General features: G+C 38.5%; 1 protein-coding gene across 50 annotated transcripts in view; it reads left to right on the top strand.

Moving 5' to 3' along the window:
* The window catches only part of EPB41L2 (erythrocyte membrane protein band 4.1 like 2), a 225,724-nt gene that overhangs the window by 129,520 nt on the left and 70,775 nt on the right, over positions 1 to 25,429 (top strand). For all 50 annotated transcript variants that reach the window (XR_013534545.1, XR_013534544.1, XR_013534542.1 and 47 more), the window contains 2 exons: positions 7,078 to 7,182; positions 23,423 to 23,465. Coding sequence is in view for 47 of the 50 variants with exons in the window: in XM_008995068.4 (XP_008993316.1) it covers positions 7,078 to 7,182; positions 23,423 to 23,465 (148 nt within the window). In the remaining 3 variants the exon portion in view is untranslated. The remainder of the gene's footprint in view (positions 1 to 7,077; positions 7,183 to 23,422; positions 23,466 to 25,429) is intronic.

Raw genomic sequence — 25,429 nt, 5'->3', positions numbered from 1 at the left:
CTTGTTGGCATGTAATATAGAAAGTTATATTCAAAATACTTGTTTTTGAAGTGTATTTGGCAAGTTTTATTAACAGTTGCATGGTTTTTATTGTTTAATGAACTCGATGCTACATTGTCAGAATAAAGATTGACACAGTTTGTGCTTTATGAAGATTCTACTGTAAGAACAGAAACAAAGCAAAGGCATGCTTCAGATAGCAAGAAGAAATGACAGCAAAAGTGATGTCTTAGTGAAGGAATGTGCAAGACTAGAAAACCCCCTATCCTTTCTGCATAAAGATGAGATATGGCCTACTCTTAAGAGGAAGGGGCAGATTGGCTTTTTTGCTTATGTCATTTCTCTAGTTCCCAAAAAGTATTTGGAAATGCTCTAGTTTACTAAGGAAGAGTATAAGCACAATGTAGAATTGTGAAAATGAAATGCTGGCCTGTGCTGGTCTTCTCCCAGAATCCAGTTGGCAGTGTGTGTTTGGTTTAGGTCCTTGAACATCATGGGTTGGTAGTCCATGAGCTAGATCAAGAAGATTGTGTAAGAAACCAGAAAGTCTGAATTCTAGACTCAACCCTTCCAACTTTTTTACTGGCCCTATGGCTTTGAGCCATTCATTCCACTTGCAGGTATCTTTTGGCCTACTAGTCAGCCAAATACTCAGTTGGAGGCATTGAAGTTAGATGTACTTTTTCTTAAAGAACTCAATATCTGGGCCGGGCGCGGTGGCTCACGCCTGTAATTCCAGCACTTTGGGAGGCTGAGGCGGGTGGATCACGAGGTCAAGAGATCGAGACCATCCTGGTCAACATGGTGAAACCCCGTCTCTACTAAAAATACAAAAAATTAGCTGGGCATGGTGGCGCGTGCCTGTAAACCCAGCTACTCGGGAGGCTGAGGCAGGAGAATTGCCTGAACCCAGGAAGTGGAGGTTGCGGTGAGCCGAGATCGTGCCATTGCACTCCAGCCTGGGTAACAAGATCGAAACTCCGTCTCAATAAAAAAACAAAAAAAAAAAAAAACAAAACCACTTTTCAGTGTTAAGTATCAAAAGGAGTAGAACAGAAGAGTAAGTGCCATAGATGTGAAAGAATACTCTCGAAGGAGAATGATGAACTACTGGGAGATTGGAATAGGCTTCATGGGGAAGGATAATTTGGAGATTTGTTTAGAAGTAGAGGTAGAGTTTCGACACTTGGAAATAAATCAGGGGGAAAAAAGTAGAATATGTCTTGATAAGTCAGTAAGTATTTCTCTTTATCCAGGACAATACCCCAAATTGCTGTGAAAACTAATGAAGCAACTACGTGTACTAGTGTCTTAGGTGCAAGTTATGAAGCAAAATTATGTGTGTATTTTACTTGGTTAACAAATATGTATTTGTAGTCCTTTAATGCAGCAGAATTCAAGTTATTGTTTATTTAAAAAATGCTAATAGGAGAAAGTTACTTTCCTGGATAGAAGTGTAGAATATTAGTACATATTACTAGCACACATAAGGATTTAATTATTTTAAAAGAAATTTGGAAAATCAAACTGAAAAATTAGATAAACTCTCTATAACCTTATTTGTCTTATTTGTGAAATAAGGAAGTTGGATTAAATAACTGAAAACTTTAAAATCATATTTAAAATCAATTATTATCCAAAAGGTATTGTAATTTCAGCTGGCTTTAATGAATCCATGTAATAAGCCAAACATTTTATTGATCACTTTAAACATACTTCATTTAATTCTCTTACCACCATTATAAGGTGGGTTCTTTTAAAGAGAGGAAACTGAGGCCTAGAGAAGTTACGGAACTTGCTATGGTTACAGAGCTGTTAAGATAGGGCTGGGGTCAAGCCGAGGACACTGTGATAATACTACAGTACTTTTCTTCCATATTGTTAAGGATTGGTGATTCTCAAGAAAGATAACATACCAGAATCTGATGGGAGAGGAAGAACTATCTTGAAGAACAATTTCAACTTACATGCCCCCGTACGTTTTTATGTGCTACCATTATACATTGTGCCTTAGTTCTTTACCCCCACCCCAAAGAGAGTTGTTTTTTATGGAGTGTGTTGTGAACAGTGTGAAGACATAAAGTTGTGAGCCATTGGATGGGATTGCTGTCCAAGCCGACCCAGTCAAGTTTGATTGCAGATTAGTGCTGTAAAATGTTGTAATTTGGAACATTCACATGTAGCATTTAGTATGTGTCTCCTGATAATCTGATGCTTTTTAGAATGTAAGAAGAAATGTGCTACTCATTTTGTTTGCCTTTTAGAATAAGCCTCCAAAGCAGATCTGTTTTAGATTTCTTAGGAGTGAGTTTTCTGTGTTTTTTTGTTACAAATGTCCTTCTCAGTTTTTTTTATTCTCTAACTTATGTTTAGTTCCCTCTTGTCTTGATGACTTTATTATAGCTATTTAGAAAAATAATGTATGTTAGAACCTTTTAAATGTTCTATAAATAATATATTAGTATTATAATAAATTAGTATTAAGTAAATTAGTATAAATAATAAATTAGTAGAATGAAATCATTGTAGATTAATAAATTTTATTAATTTTGCTAGGGATTCAGTGAGTTTTCTTAATTTGAAGTTTTACAGCATTGTTTCTTTTAACATTGCCTTTCGTTTAATTCTCTCATCTCCATCCAGGACTCTGACAAGATATTTGTAGGCCCCTCATTCTGTTCTCCATGTCTGTGAAGTTCTTTCATATTGTCCTTCCCTTTGTTTTTCTCAGCCACATTCTGGATAGTTTTTTTCAGATCTGTCTTACAGTTCACTGGATTTCTCTTTGGCTGGGTCATATCCTGTCCATTTGGGTTATAACTTAGTTACTGTAGTTTTCATTTCTGTGTGTTTTATTTTGTTATTTTCAAAACCTGCTTTTTGATAGTCACTTTTTCCTTAGTCATATTTTAAAACATTACTTATAAATACATAAAACATACATATTTTGTGTTTTGTACTTGATAATTCTATTATGTGCAGTCTCTGAAGATGTGATTCTGATACTGTGTCTAACTTTCAATTATGGTGTCTGGTTTCCTGGTGGTTTTGTGTTTTTAAATTTATGTTTTTTGAGATTTTTGTCTGAGAATTTCTTGCTTCTCTCAGGCAGCTAGGCACAGGCTTCTCTCAGGCAGCTGGGCACATCTTGGACTAGTTTAAAATGGATTTTCTTTTGGCATTTTTGAATCAAACAGATGTGATAGCAGTGTCTACATCTGTGTTAGGGTCAGATAGTGGTACAGGTTGAGTATCTTTTATCTGAAATGCTTTGGACTAGAAATGTTTGATATTTCAAGTTGTTTTTCAGATTTTGTGATACTTGAGTACTCCAAATCAAGAGACTGGAAATCTGAAATGCTCCGATGGGCATTTTGTTTGAGCATAATGTTGGTATTGAAAAACTTGTGGATTTTGGAGCATTTCATATTTTGGGTTTTTGGATTTGGGATGGTCAACCTATAATTCTTTCCTATTTAATTTCTTGAGGTGTGGTCTTTAGAACAGTAATTATGTTGTAGAATACATTAGTAAATGTTGTATTAAAAAATAGTGGGCTCTTTTGCTAAATAGTTTTGGGAAACTTGACGTTTCCCAAGTGAAAGGAATGATGGGAAACAGGTTTTTTGCATTGCAGGACTCCTTAGGGTATCCGTTATACAAATAGGTGTTTTGATGCTCAGTAATAATATGCAACAAGCAGATTTTTTCTTCTCCCACTCTACTGCTCTTTTAGGGAATGAGGGGTATATATAACTCATGAGACGAATGGGACCAGCAGAACACAACTTTGGCAAATATAGGTTGGCCTCTTGATACTGGCTTCTGCCAATAGCCTTCTTGCCGTCTCCACTCCAGTGGTATAAAGTTTATACCACTTTATGACCATGTGTGTGCGTGTATGTGTGCGTGTGCGTGTGTGTGTGTTCTGTATTTAAACTCCCTGAGGGATGTTATGATTGTATCTGCTATTCCTTATCCCCAGAGTAAAACATTATCATTGAGCAGAGCTCTTGTATCAGGCTATCTTGTAGGCCATTGGTCACTTCTCTTTGGGCCAGTTGGGCCAGGTTATGTCCAAATTGGTAGATACATAATGCTTCAGTTTTGGCTTCCCATTTATTTTCTTTCTCTGCCAGTTGCTTATACATTTCCTGAGACTGTGTTTGTTGTACTCGTCATTGATTCCCCAGTATCTTAACATAGGAACTGACACATACGGATCAATATAGATTGAGTCTTAGCTTGGCAAGCCTTCGCAGTCACCTGAGAGTTGGACAGTGTAACCAGCAGTCATATTGCATGGCTTGTTTATTCTGGATGACTTCCTTTTTCATTTCACTGTATCCTCCAGTATCTTTTGAACAGAAATTGACTCCGTCTCTATAAACATCCAAAGTAAAAATTAAGCTCTATAAATATCCAAAGTAAAAAGTAAGTAATTAAGAATATCTGTTTTTTCTACCTCATGAAATGAAAAATCATTTCCTCCTCTAAGATTCACTTCAGATATCATATTCTTGGTGAAGCTGTAATTTCTCTAAGTCTCATTTACTCATTCGATTTCTAGTGTTCCAATAGCACTTTGTGCATCGCTTTCTCAACTTGTGCTTCATGGTGTTGCATTTTTGCTTTTCCTTCCAGATTTTGAGTTCATTGAGGGTGAAGAGGCAGATGGAAGCTTAAGTAACCTGTATGTGCAATCAGGATCTCATCAAGCATTGAGAATATCTGTTTCCTGGAAAAACAAGGAAAGAATAGTAGAGAAGCAGTCTTAGCATCTAGAAACATTCTGGTGTTTGTTAGATGTGGGATAGTGAAAGAATATTTGACAGCAGAGTACAGCTATGATTGGTTGAGGCATATTCCATCTCACTGGGTTAATTTGATTCTCACATGAGCTCTGAGGGAGTTATTATCCTCATTTTACAGTCAGGGAGACTAAGTGGTTTTCCATTGTCACACTGGTCCAGTAATAGAAAATACGTACAAAATGTTGAATGATAGAGGAACTAGGTCAGATAGAGGAACCGGTCCAGCTGTCATGCTGAAACCTCATGTACGGCCAGCATACCAACACCAAATTGTAGTGGTGAGCTGTGTGGGTGTTTTTGTCCTCTTAATCTTGTAGGGGAATTCTGTCCATGAGGGTATGTTCCTATTTTTGAAATGGCAGCCAATGAGAAAGTGTGAATTATTAATAAGAGTTGACTTGAAGCTAATGTTAGAATTGGAGGGTGCTTTCTCCTTGAACTGAGATGTGTCTTTGTAGACATAAGGTATCTTCACTATCCTTTTTACCCTAATTTCAAATAGCATCGTAACCAATTGTTATATACTGCAGCTCCTTTAGTACTCACCACACCTCTTGTGGTATCTGGTATCTGTTATCCTCATTTCACAGATGTGCAGATTAAGGCAAGCAGACGTTAAGTGTCTTGCTGTGGGTCACATAGCTTATAAATAGTGGAAGTGTATTTAGAACTATGGTGTTTGGCACACAGAGCCCAGTACTCTTATTATTCTCTATACTGTGTTTGTATATACTTTTAATGTGTAGACAAACAAGCACATATCTATCTTAAGCATACCCAGTGATTTAATTGGCTGTAAAATCCTGATTGTGAACCTGTAGTATGTATATGGCACATTGCTTTTTAAAATTTATTATTTGTGTATTTATTTATTGAGGTAGGGTCTCACTGTCACCCAGGCTGGAGTACAGTGGCGTGTACACAGCTTACTGTAGCCTCCGCCTCCCAGGCTTAAGCAATCCTTTCACCCCAGCCTCCCGAGTAGCTGAGACTACAAGCACACAGCACCACATCTGGCTAATTTTTGTATTTTTAATTTTTTTTGTAGCGATGAGGTTTTACCATGTTGCCCAGGCTGGTCTCGAACTCCTGAGCTCAAGAGATCTGCCCACCTCAGCCTCAAAGTGTTGGGATTACAGGCGTGAGCTACCATGCCTGGTCTTACATTGCTGATTACGTTGAAATAATGTAATCTGTGTAGCACTCTCCTTCTTCCCTTTACAATTTGATGCAATTCTATTCTTTTGAGAAATGTTACTGTAAGAGGCATAATAATAAAAGTACCAGATTCTCCTCTTCAAGATATATGTGGGGAGAACATTAATTTTCACACACTGGATGAACTAGTGCACATTTTAATAGTGAGGGCATTCATTTTGAGAATAGAAAAGTCTGATGGTTTTTCTTTTTCACTAGCAATCCATTGGTGGCTTTTATCAGTGCATCTGGGGAGGAGGCGTGTGTCTGACCTGACCTCACAGTTGGGTTGTTCCAGGGGTGTGCATCTTAATTGGAAAAGAGTCACCACTCTGTTTATGTTTTGCCATTGGTTAGACGATGAGCTTTTCTTCTATGGCTTTCAAAGACTCCTACATCTCTGTTTACAGCAGCTTCTTAAATTAAAAAGAAAAATCTGTTCAAGGTAAAAATATGTTAAGCCCTTAGAGGCAGTTGATTTCTTGTTCCACTTCCATTATCTTGTATTTTTAGAATTTATCCTAGGGAGTGAACACATATCATTTTCTAGGAAAATTGTAAATAGAAGAATAACTTGTATAGAAAAAAAAAAGTCTGTTCTACAGATAACATAGAACAAAAATAAAACAATAAACCTAAGTGCTGATAGTATAAATTATGTTAGGATACACTGAATACCAGAGCTAAATGATTTTCCTGGGGAGTAGTATACTTTATAGATATGAGCCACCTTGAGGAATTGATGGAAGCAATTTGAACATTTTTAAACTAAGAAAATGAACAGCTAACATTTTGCTTTTTTAGTCCTTTTTATATTTATATCGAGTAGCAATAAAGCAGATGGTGCTTGCTTTATGCCTTTGTTTTAGATTTTAAGCTTTGTGTATGTGTGGAGGGTGGGATGGCTAAAGTTAAAAAATTAATCACTTTTATATTGTTAAAAAATGATAAAACAAATATTTGATGTTAATTTAAAATAAATCATATATCTGATATGATGTTTTTTATTTATAGCAGTCTTGGAATCTTTACTGCTTGAAAAGTAAAGTTACTATTTTTTCTCCAGAAACGTGCTAAGGGACAAGTGTTATTTGACAGTGTGTGTGAACACCTCAATCTCTTGGAGAAGGACTACTTTGGACTTTTGTTTCAGGAAAGCCCTGAGCAGAAAGTAAGTGATTTCAAGTTTATTTGTATCTTTTTAGAACATGTTGTATTTTTTTTCTTAACCAGTTTATCTCAGCTTAAAATTTAGCTATAAAATAACTTAGTTGTTTATTATGACTTCACTGTGAAATCTGGTAAATACTGAAAAACTATCTTGTGTGGAGAGAAACCACCTGTAGCTTTTTAGCGCATGTGTGTGCTAAACGTGCTTTGCACTTACAACGTGAGCAGACAAAATAGAATGTCATCAGTGAAAAATTGATGTTCTGGCATAAAGGTAACACAGACTAAATGGTATCATTTCAATCACATTGGCTCTCAGTCACCCAATCTGGCCTTTTGCTCTACCAGGTAAGTAAAGAAGCTGATCACATCAGCTCGTATTGTGCAGTCACCTGTATGCTAGGTTTTAAGGCCTACCTGAAAAGCAGGGACGGTAGCTTATTGGAACGATTCTGTCTGAGGATACCAAGAACACTTGCTCACAGTGAAAGGGGTTACTCTCCATTATCTGACATTCAAGTTACAGTCAGTACAACAGAGCAATCAATAGAAGAACAGAAGTGTGAACTTTATTTGCCTACGTTGCTATCATTGTTTGTATTTACACATCCTACTAATGAAATAGAGGATAGTAAGGGTGATAATTATATATACATTAAGTTTTCTCGACTTACTTTGCTTTAAATACTTGGTATCTAATTTGTGGTCTAATTCCATGTTTAGACTAAAGACAATTAAATTGCATGGCTGCCTGCCGAATCGTACACCAGTATTCTTAATAGAACTCTGTTTAGAGTACTGTTCTCAGATGTAATAGCACACTTGACTAAATAAACTAGGTGTTTTTTTTAGACTATAAATTATAAGGTGACCTTGATATTGTTTCCAATTATGTGCTCTTCTGTTGGTCCTAAAAGCTGCAAAAAAGGAAGTGGTGGGAATTTGGTTAGGACTACCTACTTTTTTTGAGATTACATACTGTTAGATTCATAAGAGCATATAGTATAATCTTTGTAAAGCAGAGGGACAATTCAGTATGTTGTACAATATGTAGAATAACATGTTATCTTAGTAGACATAGGATATACTACCTTAAGAAATCTGGGCTGGGTGCAGTCGCTCACGCCTGTAATCCCAGCACTTGGGAGGCCAAGGCAGGTGGATCACTTGAGATCAGGAGCTCAAGACCAGCCTGACCAAGGTAGTAAAACCCTGTTTCAACTAAAATTACAAAAATTAGCTGGGCGTGGTAGCGCACGCCTGTAGTCCCAGCTACTCGAGAGGCTGAGGCAGGAGAATTGCTTGAACCCAGGAGGCGGAGGTTGGAGCCAGCCGAGATCGTGCCATTGCCCTCCAGCCTGGGCGACAGAGTGAGACTCCATCTCAAAAAAGAAAGAAAAAAAGAGAAATTTGGTATTTTTGGAATACTAGTTTTGCATAAGAAAGAGTAGTATTTATTTAGATAAATAATAGTAGGATATACTATTTTTTTATTTTGACAACTCTCAGTTTATGTATCCACTTGATAGCTTTCGCTGAATCTCAGACTCATATTCTTAACTGCCTACTGGATGTGGGAATTGACGGTTCCCTCTGTGTTGTCTGTACATTTAGTACACACCTTGTTTGTGTGTTACTCTTTCTCCCTATTATTCTATGAATTCCTTGAGAGTAGAGGCTATGCCTTACTTATCTGTGCAGCCTCTGTATATGTAGACATTAACTGCTGGTTATTACCTGTGTGTCATTTCACACCTATAGGGATATCTACTCTCATGAAAATAGAAAATAGCAAGTGTTGGCAAGGATGTGGAAAGACTGGAGATGATGTGTACTGTGGGTAGGAAGGTAAACTGATACAACCACTCTGGAAAACACTATGGAGCTTCCACAGAAAGTTAAAACTAGAACTACTGGCCAGGCGCAGAGTGGCTCACGCCTAATCCCAGCATTTTGGGAGGCCAAGGCAGGTGGATCACAAGGTCAGGAGTTTAAGATCAGCCTGGATGACATAGTGAAACCCTGTTTCTACTCAAAATACAAAAATTAGCTGGGCATGGTGGTGCGTACCTGTAGTCCCAGCTACTTGGGAGGCTGAGGCAGGAAAATTGCTTGAACCTGGAAGGCAGAGGTCGCAGTGAGCGGATATCGTGCCGTTGCATTCCAGCGTGGGCAAGAAGAGTGAAACTCCATCTTAACAACAACAGCAAAATAGGACTACTACATGATCTAGCAGTCCCACTTCTGAGTATATATGCAAAATAATTGAAAGCAAGATCTTGAAGAGATATTTCGATACCCATGTTCATTGCAGCATTATTCACAACAGCCAAGAGATGGAAGCAACCTAAATGTCCATTAATGGGTGAATAAAGAAGACGTTGTATATACATACAATGGAATATGTATGTATATATCAGTACATACTCAGCCTTGAGAAAGAAGGAAATCCTGTCACATGTTGTATCATGGAATAACCTAGAGAACACTATGTTAAGTGAGTTAGGGCAGTCACTAAATGACAAGCACTGTAGGATTCCACTTATATGAAGCAGACTCATAGAAACAGAGAGTAGATGGTGGTTGCTAGGGGCTGGGGGAGGGGGAGTCAGGGAATTGTTGTTTAATAGGTAGAGTTTCAGTTTTGCAAGATGTAAAAGTTTTAGAGATAGGTTGTACAATGAGAATATAGTTTACATTACCGAACTGTGCATTAATAAATGGTTAAAATGGCAAGTTTTATGTTATGTGCTTTTTACCACAATTAAAAGTAACCCCACTAGCTGTGTAAAAACCAGTGTGCTCACTGCTGAGGTTGTAACCATAAACAATGACAACTGAGACCCTGCCCTCAGGGATGTCCCTGTTTATGTTTTAGTTGAGGAGGCAGAGTGGAAAAGCGAATTCTGCAGTTATTGAATTTTGACTACTACTCAGCAGGAAAAAGTCAGGATGCTAACAGGAAGACTCTGCTTAGGAGGAAGTGATGCATAAGCAGAAATCTCATGTGTGAGTGGACTTTGGCTGGCCGATGGGACATGGGAAGCACATACATGAGGCCCTGAGACTGGAGCAGCTGTCTCTTTAAAAACTGGAAAGAAGTCTGGTGTGGATTAGTAAGGGGAGGATGAGATCAGGCTAGGGGAAAGCCTGGGTGTTAAGGAGGCTCAGATCATGCAGGGCCATTTAAGGCTATATGTTAAGGCTTGGGACATTTCCTTTTTGCTAAGGAAAATGGCAAACTGTTGATAGACTGAAGCAAGGATGTAGATGACCAGTTTTGTCTTTAACAAGGTCATTTTGGTTGATGGTGGGAATGGGATGAGAGGGGACTTGAGTAGGACTCTGCATCCAAAGCAAGAAAGTAGCCTTGAGTAAGGTTGTAGCAGTAGAAGTAGAAAAGCCAGTGATTTAAGAGAGAGTGAGAAAGGAGGCTGACTGAGTCTGATGAATGATTAGGCATGAAGGATGACAGATACCAAGAATTAAGGCCTGAGTTTCTGGATGGTTGGAGGTGTTCAGTAAGAAGGGAAGGAGGACTCTACTGGGGGTTGGTAGCGGATATCTGAGTGTAGTTTCTGACATACCGAGTTTTAGGTTCAATAACTTATGGAAAGAACAAGTAAGTAATGAATTTAGTTTTGATGTGTCTTAAAGAATGGCAGCCTGCATGGAACAAATACCCCACTCTAGATATAATCTGTCTTAGCAGTGCAGGGTACATGGGGTAGCTTTATTTCCTGACATGAATATCATATTTATGTGGAAGCTTGTAACCAGGAGCAGTTCTTTGTAACTTACCTGTTTTTAAAAGAGTCAGAGGTGGCTTTTACCATAAAAATATTCCAAATAAAGCAGAAATGGCTGTTAACAGCTGATCATTCTGGATGATTCTGGTATTCTCACTAGGCAGCAGGCACAATTCTAAGCACCTTACCTGTGTTGTCTCATATAGTTCTCAGACTAATCCTAAGATGATTATTATTAATAGAGGATTATTATTAACTACACTTTGTAGATGCAGAAATTTGAGGCATAGAGAAGTTAAAGAAGTCACCCAAGGTCACCTAGCCAATAATGTTGGTGGTAAGATTCAAATTCAGGCAAAAAACTCAGAAGAAAAAAATAAATTTTAGATTTTAGGGAAAATGCAACAGTTGTAAACCTTCTGTTAGTCAAGGTAAAAATGGGCACAGATTTTTAATAGCTATATAACTGGAAAGTAGAAGAATACCAACTTGCCTCAGAGGAATTTTTCATGTTCTCAAATTCTGAAAGTCACCTTGCAAGAATTTACACATGGGGTGTTGAAGGACGTTGTGAGCTGAGTTCCTAGGAGGAGTTTCACAGGTGATGCTTCTGTTATATTGTCAATAAATTTAAGGGCATGAGCTAGCTTATTGTTGGTGATTCTGTGGTGGTCTGTGCCAGTGCTGCTCAAAAGAGACTTCTTCCTTTGTGTTAGAATCAATCGTCTGGGGGACGGATTTTCCATTAGGAATCTTGTTTCTCTCTCTCTCCTACTTTCATTGGGTATGCCATAATTCTTCCCTTTTCAGTTAAAAAATAGTGCCATCAGTATTTAATTTACATGTAGGATGTTGAAGGATGTTATAGGCTGAGCAGGGATATGTCCTATTCCTCAGATATGTTGGGCCAAAAAATAGATTAATCTTTGGTCAGGCTAATATTTTCAAGTATTATAGCTTTCCAGTAATCCAATTGAATTCAATGATAGAGGTTAATATACCCTATCCTAAATACCAGCTGGACATTTATTAGGGACTAGATAGAAGACACTTTCAAGCTTTACTACCTGACAAGGGCCTGTGGTATGAATATTTTATATTGTTATATTAAAGCAGATCTATAAATTTTAGAAATCATATGAGCAGTTTAGTGTTGATATTCTATTACAGCTACTGAGAATTATGGCCAGTATTCTGGATGTGGACAGGGAAGGGACATTCTGCACAGAAGAAAAGTAATCGTTCCAGCATGAAAGATCATGATGTGGGTGTGGAGTTTCAAGTTGTCTGAAGGGCTGGAGGATGTGGCAGTTCCAGCCTCTCCAGATAGAAAAGACTTGTGAGGGGTAGGCAAGTTGGCAGGGGGAGGTAGGGACTTGTGTTGCAGCTGTGTTTTCTCATGAGCACACTGTTTTAACTTAGATCATGGGTTAATTTGGGGTGACTTTGTGGGGAGTGCTAATGGAGTTTATGGGAAAGCAGCTGGAAAAATAAGCAAAGATCATTCTTTGGATCTTGTATCTTAGGCTGAGGAATCTAGATTTTAAGTAGGAGGTAGCATGGTCAGATTTGGGCATCAGAAAGAACCTGTTCACTTTGTGAAGCGAGATTATAGGGGACTGAGACCAGAGGCAGGAAGGTCAGGAGATAGTCACAGTAGTCCAGTCCAGAGATGATTAAAAACTAGGGCAGTGATACTAGGAGTGAAGCGAAAAGAACAAAAATTCTGCATAGGTAGGTAATGTCCACAGGACTTTGTAACTGTCATCTCTGAGCTATGACAGCAGGGGAGTGGGGGAAGAATTGGGGAAAAATCCTAGGTTTCAGGGTTGGGTAGCTGGGGAGCTTGATGGAGACTTTTACAAAGGGACTTTGGAGGAGGAGCAGCAGTTTGAGATATACTAGGGAGCGGAGATGGAATTTAATTTCTATTTTGCCAACTTGGACATTTTTGTAAGCTGTTGGCTAGATGATTGGCGATCAGGGAGTAGGTGAAGGATGAAGAACATTAACAGTAACGAATTTGAGAGGCTGGGTGTGGTGGCTCACACCTGTAATCCCAGCACTCTAGGAGGCCCAGGCAGGAGGATCACTTGAGCCCAGGAGGTTGAGACCAGTCTGGGCAACATAGTGAGACTTTGTCTCTACAAAAAAATTAGCCAGGCATAGTGGTACATACCTTTAGTCCCAGCTACTCGGAGGAGGGGAGAGGGGTGCTGAGGTGGGAGGATCACTTGAGCCCAGCAGGTTGAGGCAGCAATGTGCTGTGATTGCACCACTGCACTCTAGTCTAGGTGACAGAGCAAGACCCTGTCTTTAAAAAAAAAGGAAATTTAAGAGTGAGTGTAAACTATTGTTTAAAGAAGTGCTTGGCTGTGGAGAAAAGAACAGATGGGAGAATGATACTAGACAATATAGACTTGCAGTGTCCAATACAAGTTTTCATGATGATGGAAATGTTCGATACCTGCACTGTCCAGCATGGCAGCCATTACCTGCATATGGCTACTGATCACTTGAAAGATGGTTAGTGTGTCTGAGGAAATCAACTTCAATTTTATTTGCTGTAACTAATTTAAACTTAAATAGCCTCATGTGACCAGTGGCTATCATATTGCACAACGAAGAGAATTTACTACGAGTTTTGGGGTTGGCAGATTTACTTTGATGGAAATACTTTGACTTTAGCTATGAGAAAGCCCAAGAAAAGTGTATGGTTGAAGAGAGAGGAGAGTGACTATGATGATGAAAGTCACGAAGAGGATTAGCCTTGAATAAAGAGGTGATGTCATCCTGAGTCTGCAAGAAACAGAATAAGAGGTGCCACAGTTGTTAAAAAAAAATCTTAGTTGGGCAAAGTGCAGCCTCAAATCTCTGTGAAGTAGAAGGTAAAAACATTTGCGTAAGAGCGACTAGGGTAGCAATGGGACAGGAGAGGCAGCCAATCAAAATTAGTATGTGGATTGCAGTTAACAGCTGCTGAGATTTGCGGTGGGGGGATCCATAAAATTGTGATGGGAGCGGAATATATTTGTGTGCGTTTTTCTCCAATTGCCATCGGCAACCATCAACATCATAGTTGAGAAATGGAATATTACCACAGTTCTCAGTTGACTATGTTCATGGAGACAATAGTAAGAGGACAAAGGATTGTGACGTCTTGAGTTGTTGATGAGATGTAATTAAGTTGATTATTCACAGGGTCACAGGAAGGAAAATTTCTAAAGCTATAATAAGCTGATGAACTGGGAGAACATGGCTGGGCAAAGGATGAATGTTCAAAGATGTTGGAGAGCAGATACAGTGGGGACAAATGGGTAGAAAATTAGAAGGAGAGGTGGAAGTGATGGCATCTGAGAATGGGCTCTTGAAGTTGAAGGAGGTGAAGAGCTGAGTGATAATGACAAGACCCGGGGTGTGGCCGTGGAAGGGGATGGCTGAAGTCAAGGAGAGATTAAGATCATTAAGGAAGAAAATTCTAAGATAAAGGTACATTTGGTTGGATCTACTGTAGCGTTCTCATTGATAAAAAGATGCTAATGCTAAATAAGGAATTCATAATTCCTTAATATACATGGTAGTTTCTCTTATGAAAGGTAAGATGAACCTATAAAATTATATACGTGCTTTGTATATAGGCTTTAACTCAAAAACTTTGAGAACTAAAGAATGCGGTCTCCTTTCTGAGACATTCACTTTTCAGAAGTGAATATTTAATTTTAATTAGCAATATATTTAATTATTAATATAGAATTTAATATGATTCTATATTAATAATTTTGTTTTGTGCAATTTTTAGAAATTTCTACCTGCTTAGGTAGACAGTCCTCAAGACATCTAGGCAAAACAGCTCTTATTTTTCCGAAATAGATTTGTATGGTATCCTATTTTTTTCCCAAAGAAATTTATTACTATTATACTAACTCAGCTCAGTCAGTCCTGCTTTGTTTAAAACCCATGCAGTTTTATCAACAGAATATAATGATATAAGCATCTTTCTTTTTCATGCTGAACATCACCTATACTTACGGAGAATTTTGATACTTACTTCAACCCATTATACAGTGAAGGTGAATGAAAACCATGATTGTTTGTATAAAAATTTTTTATGGAGAGAAAATTTACACATTCTTTTGGTTTTAACAGTACTGTATCTCTCATAGTTGAGACACTGAGATGAAAGCCTTTTTAGTTCATTCTGGGTATGAAAATCTATCATTGTTAGTGTTAAAGCTTTTTAATGTCTATTAAGAGTGCTTATATAAACTTTACTATGGAAAATGTTGTTAAAAATATGTGGAATCAAGAAACATGATATTCAATATGGAATTCCAAGTCCATATAGTTCCTGTATTTATGTCTAAACAAAACCATCATTAAAGGTTTTGGACTCTCTTTAAATAGAAAAATATTGTCTTGAATTTTTGATGTTAATAGTTTGGCATTTGGCCCAAAATGACATTATAATGTAATTTGGCTGCAAGCTATATTGAAAAAGGACATTGTTAGAAATGTAGTTGATATCCACCATTAACTTTATGAAAATTAATTGAAGCAGTCATCTAAGAGTCAGACCATTTCCTTCCAGAAACTAGAAGTAAAAACTCAAATATTAAACTGTTTGCATATATAAACGATTCTTTAATAAAGTTCTACATCCAATCCAGTTAAACTTTATGATCCCACATTCTCCCAGATGGGTAGTGAATGTTTCACTGTGATGCAGTGCCTGTAACTTTTCTTCTAACACCAGCATTACGGTATTGTTCTTTTAAACCCAATTTAGGCAAATGTATATTAAAGGGGATCTGTTTCAGTGCTATAAATTTCTGTGAGAAAGTGCAGATTCTAGACAAAACTACTTTTAACTTTTAACATTTAGTAATACACTGTGAATTGGATTGAATTTGTTAATTTCTCTTACCTGGCCAAATTAGAGATCACCTAAAGCAAATGATGGAAGGCATGGAGAGGAATTTGAAGAAACTTCTAACTCTGGGATCTTCAGGTCTAACTTAAAGGGGAATTAAATGAGTGACATAGATTTTTTTTCTGTGGGGGGTGGGGGAAGGATCTGTTAAAGAAAAGCCCATTCTAACGCTTGTTAAAATAGTAAGGCAGATTTTATTCAAGACTGTTGCAATAAGTATAAGGACCTTTGCAATGGGGTTTTGCAGTAGGCAAGAGAGATTGGGCTCAATTCCAGACACAAGGAAAAGTGGGAGTTTATAGTCAAGGAGCAGGGTCGGGGTCTGTAGATGGGAAACTACTAAGAGGAAGCATCAGGGGGCACTTAGAGGAAGCATCAGGGGGCACATAGAGGAATTCTGGCTAAACCAAACTAACAGGATTCTTGCTGAAGGCAGACAACAGTGATCTGATATCACTTGGGGGATAGTGGAGGATGAGGAACCCCCTCAGAAATCCAGGGTGATTAGTTATCGAGGGTGGGGGATTCTTACTAAACCAACTTACTAACAGGATTCTTGCTAAAGTTGGATTGTGCGTAGATGGATACAGATGTCCAAAAGTTGAAGCCTAATTGGGAAGAGGATTCAGAAGCATCTGACTAAGGTTTGGTCAAGAAAAGATTCTTTGTCAGAACTAGAAGATGGATTTTGTAACTGTATTTTGGGTTGTTATCAGGTCAAGCGTTGCTGGGACCCTGCTGTGTGCAACCGCACACCCAGACTACTAATAGGATGCTGCAGGTTGATGACTGTTGTTGTGTATCTGTGTCAAGTGAAAGTGATGAGCAAGTGGAATCAAAAGACCTGGCATTCTTTGGCACAGCTATTGTGATGGGGAGGAGTTCAAAAGATCGCTTAGATAGGGAATGTGGAAACTGCCCTGCCAAGGCTTTCTGCAGGAAGCTGTCCACAATTAGGTTTACTCAGTGAAGACTGAAAAGCCAGTAGGACTTGAAAAATGTCTCTCTATATTTAGCTTTCAGGAAAAGAGAGGAATTTCTACATAAAAAGAACTCCAGTGCTATTTTACTTGAAGAGTGGTCCAAGGACCAGCAGTGTTGGCACCATGCCAAAGCTTCTTAGAAATGAAGAACTCTAGTGCTCACCCTAGACCTGCTCAAATAGTCGTTATTTTGACTAGATATTCAGGTGATTCATATGCCCCTTTAAAGTTTGAAAAGCACTCACAAAGGGGTAAACTATTCTTTTGATGTAGCAGAGCATTATAGGAATTTGAAATGTCATGAAAGCCATGGGAGTAGGGGAGTCCTAGTGATCCCATGTGTTCGTGGTCCCAGAAGTGTTCAAATATTCATAGCCACTGAGGCAAGAGAGTTAGACCATTTCCCAAATATGGACATTTGGACCATATATTCTCTGAGGTTCTAACACTATTCTATGAATATAAATACAGTATTATGATTCGTAATTAAGCTTTTTTCCCATAGATGTTTCTGTCACTAGAGCATAATTGAGAATCATCTTCAACACTTTTTCTGGGAACCTGTATTGAAAATGTTGTAGGGGAAATGTTGGGAAGACAGACTTTCATGCTCAGATTTGTGGCAGATAAAGAGTAAGATTAAGGAGCTTCTCTAATTAACAGAAAAATTTCAGTGTAAAGTACATATAAGCACAGTTATTCGCTGTGCTTCTTAGTTAAAAAAAATTTCTGTAACCTTTTAAGGCAAGGAAAAGAAATCCCACCTCTTTTTGTGCCATGGTTTCCTTTGGCAGTCTGATGAATTCTACAGGCTGTTCTCAGAACAGTGTTTTCTATGTATAACTATAATAAAGTATATAGGGCTACAAAGAAAGCCAATAACTAAGTAACATGAATATAGTCATCCTATTTTGGAAACCTGAAGTCTGATTTATTAACTTTTTGTGGGCAGAAATATTCATGTAGAGATGAAATTCTTCACTGTACATAAATAGTAATCTAAAATTTGAGACAAATAATAGGTATGCGTTTTAGTTCGTTTTTACATTTCTGATAAAGGCATACCTGAGACTGGCCAATTTAAAAAAGAAAGGTTTATTGGACTTACAGTTCCACATGGCTGGGAAGGCCTCACAATAATGGTGGAACGCAAGGAGGAGCAAGTCACATCTAATGTGGATGGCAGCAGGCAGAGAGAGAGCTTTTGCAGAGAAACTCCTGTTTTTAAAACTATCAGATCTTGTGAGACCTATTCACTATCATGAAAACGGGATGGGAAGGTGCACCCCCGTGATTCAATAACCTCCCACCAGGCCCCTCCCACAACACATGGGAATTATGGGACCTACAAGATGAGATTTGGGTGGGGACACAGAGTCAAACTCTATTAGTATGTGTTTTTATTTCTATGTTAATCTTCAATGTCTAATCTAATAGCTACTGTGATTTCAAAATATTGCCTAGCATAAATGATACATTTTTTTTTGAGATAGAGCCTCACTCTCTTGCCAGGCTGTAGTGCAGTGGTGCAGTCTTGGCTCACAAAACTTCCACCTCTCAGGTTCAAGTGATTCTCCTGCCTCAGCCTCCGGAGTAGCTAGAACTACAGGCGTGTGCCACCACGCCCAGCTAATTTTTTTAAATTTTTGGTAGAGACAGGATTTTACTGCATTGGCCAAGTTGGTCTCAATCTCTTGACCTCGTGATCCACCTGCCTCAGCCTCCCAAAGTGCTGGGATTACAGACGTGAGAGCCACCATACCCAGCAATAAATTGTATTTTAAGATCTGTAGCTACTACAATGTGATGTGGAAATGTTTTTTGTTTCTTCTGGTGACAAAGAGGTGCTGCTGATATTAACCAGGTTTTTTTCTGCTATGTTCCTAATTGAAAGTGCTGCTTAGTTTCAGTTAGAAGTTAGTGAAAAGAAACACGTGACATTTTTTTCCCCAAACTTGAGTTTATTATCTCCTGATTTCATGTTTGAAGGTGATTTAATGATACTCGATATTCTAAGGTCTCATTTTATTTTTAGTTTAGTTATGATGGAAGCCTGTTTTAGGATTCCTTGTAACTTTTATTATTAGTGCCTTATTTTACCAGTTGGTCATTCAGGAGATAAATATTTACTGTGTTCATGTTTTGGGTTTGGAGTGGAAGTAGAGAGGGGAAAGTGATGAGGATACTGAATTGATTAAGTGACTGTTCTTCCCCTTAGGTAGTTGGCAAAATACTTCTTTGATTTATTTTTTAATAAACCAAGATAAATTTTTTGAAATCTGATACAGGTTTCAGCTTTCGAGTTTTGCATGGTTGCTTATACGTTAAGATTCAGGAAACACTGAGAAAATTCCCTCTCTTGCTTGATCTTGAATTGCATGAAGCTGTCACTTTCTCGGGTTCTTTCCCTGGAGAATGTTTTAGGATGTTCCCAGGAGTGGTCCAGGGAAAAATCTCTTTTAAAAAATTTGCAGGTGGATTTTTACCATCAGCCAAAATATAGAAAAGCTTAGCTGGATAATACTTTGACATGTACATGGAAGCGCTTAGACTAGTCATACTTGGGACTGTTTTCATGAGAAGGGATCATGTTATTGATGTCTTCATTTCCCAGAAGAATCTTTTCTACACTAAGGCAGCTTTATAGAGAAAGGGCTGACATGGGCCAGGCGCAGTGGCTCACGCCTATAATCCCAGCACTTCGGGAGGCCGAGGCGGGTGGATCACTAAGTCAAGAGATTGAGACCCTCCTGGTCAACATGGTGAAACCCCGTCTCTACTAAAAATACAAAAAACTTAGCTGGGCATAGTGGCAAAGCCTGTAGTCCCAGCTACTCGGGAGGCTGATGTAGGAGACTTGCTTGAACCCAGGAGGCGGAGGTTGCGGTGAGCCAAGATCACGCCATTGCACTCCAGCCTGGGTAATAAGAGTGAAACTCTGTCTCAAAAAAAAAAATAAAAATAAAAAATAAAATAAAAAAAAGAAAGGGCTGACATGAGACATTTTCTCTAAGGAAAAGAGGTTTGGTTTTCATTTCATCTCTCCTATGAATATCATAACCCTATTTTGTGAACCCAAAGTCTGATTTATTAACTTTGGCAGAAATATTCATGTAGAGATTAAATTCTTTAATGTGCGTAACACATCACCTATGGAAATACAAAATTATGTGAAGAAGAGACATATAGTAAAACATGATAATTTTAGTTTTATCATTGCAAATAGTGACCTGCTAATGTTGATATACTAGGGAAAGTACTTGCATGCATATTTATTCTTCAGGAATGAATCGTGTTTGAAAACAACTACGCTATGAGGTAGATGTTGTGATCCCCGTTTTGTGTGTGAGGAAACTAAGGCTTGAAGCCAAAAAACGTGCCCAAGTTACAGAGTTAATGGAAAACCAGAATTTGACGGCATGTATTTCTGAATCCAAAGTTTATATATGTGGCCGTAGTAGCCAAATCTTTAAGTCTAAAACCTGGCAGTGAATACTGTAACATATCATGGGGTGAGTGGGGGCGTTGTGTGCTGTGCTCATGCACCCTCATACATTTTTCTCATTCTCTGATGGCATTTTCCACCTTTTTGCATCTGCTTCTTGGTCCACCCAGCCCTCCTCCTTTAAGTGTCAAACCAAGAATTTGGTTATTTTTATTAGTTACTTCTATTTTTATTTTATTATCTTTATTATTTACTGTATTTACAAGTTTGGTTTACTATTTCTTTGTAACTGATAATGCAGATCATTAATTTGTATTTCTTTTAAGTCATTTCTTGTTTTTTTTACTTAGGAATTTATGATGCTATATCCCACCTACCATCTAAGTACTCATTACAGATACTTATTCAAGTAAAAATAATTGTACTAAAAATAATATAACTTGTGATCATTTAAGATGATCATAGCATGGAGAGGAAGGAGACAAGCAATGGACAGATACCAGTCAGCAGATATCAATTTAGTACTTACTCGTTGCCTAAAACTGCCAAGTACCCTGGAAGTTATGAATAATACAGTCTCTTCCAGCCCTTGCAAAGTTGTAATACTAGGGATTGAAAGACAGCCGAACGCTTGGCAAGAATGGAGCTTAACAGTGTGAATGTGAAGGTGTTTAGGAAACCGAAAACCAGGTGAGGAAATCATTCTGCTATTTGATCACATCAGGTAAACTCCACCCACTTAGTCTTTGGACAGGGTTGAAAGTAAGCCATTTCAGCCTTCGGTAATCTCTCTGGCAGTGTTGTGGAAAGTGGTCTGAGAATGACACAAAGTCTGAATTTGGCTGGCTGACTTTTCACTCATATTACAGGGTTTTTAGAGCTCTCCTGACTCTCACCATGGCCTGTAGAAACTGTTAGGTAATTTGTACAAGGGCTCAGTGCTTTAGGTGAGAATAGAAGGTGCCAGGTGTTTGAGACACAGGGTTAGTCCCTGAGATCGCAAGCCTCCGCCATCCTCTCCTGGAACAGAGAAGGGTCCTTTGTTGCTCTACTGTGCTGGGATCTATGTCAATGCTCACACTTAATGGAACAGGGTATTTGGAAGTGTCTGTCTTTAAGACCAGCACTTTCTCCTCTACTCTCTTATTTCTCTGTGTTAATGTTCTGGGGATTTTTTTTTTTTATTTTCAATTTGGCACCATCTGATTCTGTTTTTCTTGCTATGGTTGTTCCTTGGGTAGAAATTCCACGCATTTGCCCCTTTCTCACCTCTCTCACAGCCTCCAACCAGTCTGGGCTAGAGGCTGAATGATATATTTTTTCATTCTTATGCACTCATCAAGGCTGGCCATTTGTGAGCCAGCTGTTGGGTGGGACAGCAGCTGCAGTGCATGCAAACTGAATGCAGGCTGTCTTCCCAAGGAGAATTAGAGCTGCTCCCTCACATGGCACTGGAGGCCCCCTTAGAGAGGCCTGCTGCCCCTCACGTGAGTAGTGCATGCAGCTGGGACACCAGTAATATGAAACTAGACCATGCTCTGTTAGTTCTTTATGGAGAGGTTTGAATATGACCAGTGTTAGAACAGAGCCATGCACACCTTGGATCCTTGCTGCCCTGGGTGCAGGCCATGAACAGTCTTGAAACCCGAGGGGGCCGTGCCGCGCCGCTCTGCTTTCACAGCATCTTACTCTTTACTTTTTAATAGTATCAGTTATACCATTTTAATATGTTATTAAGACAGCAAGGTATTTTCTATGTACTAAGCATTTTAATTGTTTGCTTTGTATAACTGAATAAAATTCTCTGTAACTACAGATGTTACAGTATGGCAGCCTCCAAACTTTTGGCACCAGGGACTGGTTTTGTGGAAGGTAGTTTTTCCACAGACTGGGGTGGGGATGAGGGAATGCTTTTGGGATGAAACTGCTCCACCTCAGATCATCAGGCGTTAGTTGGAAGAGTCTCATAAGGAGCGTACAGCCTGGATCCCTGTCTTGTGCAGTTCACAATAGGGTTAGTGCTCCTCTGAGAATCTAATGCCAGTGGTGATCTGAGATGAGGCGACGCTCAGGCGGTAATACTCTTAGCTGCTGTTCATGTCCTGCTGTTCAGCCCAGTTCCTAACAGGCCACGATCGGTACCAGTCCACAGGCTGAGGTTTATGACCCCTGTTATATTATTTTGGATACTGCTTAGAATGAATAAAACTAAGTAGTGTTATTTATTTGAATTGGTTTATTGTCTCTCGAAAAATGCACTATGTTAGTGATAACTTGAGGATAGAAAAATGTAAATATAAAAATATAAACAAAAAAAAACCTCAGTTTTTTTGGATTGGTCTTTTGCTGATAGCTTTGAAAAACAAAAATTTCATGTTCTTGGGTGGTTCAAACCTACTGGTTTAAATTTGGTCTTTTTTGCTTTAAGACATTATAATAGCTTCCTAGTGTTTTTCTTAAAGCTTTCTTAAGGAGCAGACATGAGAGGAAAGTGAAAGGGAATTCCTTGTGATTGTTACTTCCAAGTTAGAATGAGGTTAAGAAAAAAGAGGGATGTTATATTAAGACCAGGAAGGGAAATATTGTCTCCAATCTGACCTTACCTCTCCTTACAATTACACAGTTGGAGGGAAAAGGAAGATTAAGGAGAAGAGAAGTAGTTGGCTTTAGGAGTTGAGATAATTGTGTTTGATTGGTATGTATATACTTTGAGCCAACAGTTTCCATTTTCACACTTTATCCTTCATGATTAAGAACCCATTATTGCCCTTGAAGAGCTCTCATTTCAGTGTCTGCAGGGGCTATTAGTTGGCAGTTCTGCTATCGAATAAAAACTACCTGAAGATATGTCTCATCATTTGGACCATTTTAGATGCAAGAAAATGAGGCCCATGAGACCCACCTTAAAGCATTTGAATATTTTATTTATAATACACACTTAACACATTTACACACATATATACTTAAAAGCAAAGCAATACTTAGCCCAGTGGAATGCCAATAGGTGAAAGTTGCTCTGAATAGGATTTTGTTAAAATGTGTTTACACTTGCATAAGTACGTGAACTGTGAACTGTTCTATTTTAGACTCTAGAGTATATTTCTTATGAGTTAATATTTTTTTCCCTCATGCAGAACTGGCTAGATCCTGCAAAAGAAATAAAGAGACAACTGAGAAGTAAGTATTTATATAATCATACTTTGAAGTTAAGGTAATCTTGATATCTATTTGGGATATAAATGGTCAGTGACAGAATGGTCAGTTCTATTTTGCATTTATGCTGTCTTGGCAGTTAATAGTACTAATAATATTTTTGTGGAATTGTTACTGTTTTGTACATGGCTCAGGGGCTCCTACTTTTGTGAAGGTTCTAGACTCACATTTCTGAATACTCACTCAAATTGTCCTATGAAGTAATATCTGTCCTATGAAGTAATATTCCCCTTTTTTGAGGGGAGTGAAAGAGAAGCTACTTTTCTGTAAATTTTACTTTCTGTGTAAATTTTACTCCACTGAGACCTGATACTGTTGCTTTGTCTGCTTCATTTTGAAAGTGTACCATCAGTTCAATATGCACATCTTCACCACAGAGATGATAGAGACACTGCTCCTGGATATACTGGAGTGAGGACTAGGGAACAATCTTTTCAGTTCTCTCAGGTCACTGGCATCTCTGCCCATTGGCTCTACAATCAAGGCTTGTAGTTAGGCCTCATCGTTTCTTTCTTCCCCTTTCCCCATTTGTTCTTGTAGAATCCCAAAATCACCTCAAGGGTCCTACTCTAACTGGCTTCAGTTCCCTCTCTAGGTTCTGCCTCTGCAGGTTGTGTTGCCTGTGGCTTGTTTTCTGGTACCTGTGCCAAGAAACATGATCAACCAAGAGAAACCTCTGTTAGCGGATCTGGATACTTAATTTACTTCAGGGTCTGTGAATGACGGAAGTAGAGAAGGTAGGCAGCTACAGGTAGTTGGAATTTTCGGTCTGGAGAATAAAATCTGAAGGCTGGTAAATTCCTAACCGCCCTCCTTGACGGTGGACCTGAGAGTTGTCCCAGGAGAAACCACTTCTCCAGGTGCCACCCTGCAAGATGCCCTTCGTACTGTTGATTTCATTTCTCTACTTATTATTCCTAAGGTCAAACTGCGACAAATCTGTACGTTCCCTTCTGCCCTTTTCATCTACCATCTAGCTCCCACTTTAGGTTCTCCACATTGGTTTTCTTCATTTCTTTCTTCCTTTCTTGGATTATTTAACTTTTTGGTAGTCTCCCTTTCATTTTTTTGCTTTCCTACTCTCTCTTTTTATTCTGAGCATATACCTTATTTTTCTCATTTCCTGTCCCTGTGGGCTCATCTTTCTTTTCCTTTTTTAAAATGCCTTTGATTAGAGTGATCAACCTCCTGATTTGCACAGGGCTGAGGGGCTTCTCGGGATATGAGACTTGAAGTGCTAAAGTTGGAACCAGTTCCAGGCAGGCTAGCATGGTTGGTCACTGTTTCCTTTGATTATTATTCCTGGGTTTCCTGCATTCTCTTGTATTTATTTTCTTGGTGTTTCATCCATTTATGGTTGCTTCATGATGAGAAAGGGAGAAAAAGAAGAGGAATAAGTAGGCACCAGATACTTTATGCTTGCATTATGGAAGAAACTGTACCAGAGTTTTGGACTTTTTCCTTTATCCCTTCTGCAGTTGTTACTTTGCAAAGTGCATGCATTCAGAAAGGTTATGCATGCTTAGTTCTTACACTGTGAAATCAGACCTGCCAAGTGACCCACACAGAAGAGAACAGGGCAACCTCTGAAATATGATTGATGTTCCATTGAGTTGTTTCCTGTGGTTTTGTTTGGGATCTTGTTTGATTATTATATATATTTTTTTGTGCCACTCTCTTCAGAGTCATGGAGATTTCCTAACTTTTGGAGGCCAAACCTCTTGCTGATTACGAATCATGTTCTTATGTTGTGATTATCTGTGAAGTTTTAAAAACTTATTTTAGAACTTTTACCCTTGTGGTTTGGCAAGATGAATAACAGTAAGATTCGACTTTTAAAAACTATTGGAACCAGCTCTTTAAATGGAATCATGTACTGTAGCCATCATGAGAGTAGGCTGAGGAAACGAAGCTTTAGCAGTTGTATC

This window comes from Callithrix jacchus, chromosome 4 (assembly GCF_049354715.1).
Source record: "Callithrix jacchus isolate 240 chromosome 4, calJac240_pri, whole genome shotgun sequence".
NCBI classification, from domain to species: Eukaryota; Metazoa; Chordata; class Mammalia; order Primates; family Cebidae; genus Callithrix; species Callithrix jacchus.
This window is presented reverse-complemented; position numbering and strand designations above follow the sequence as displayed.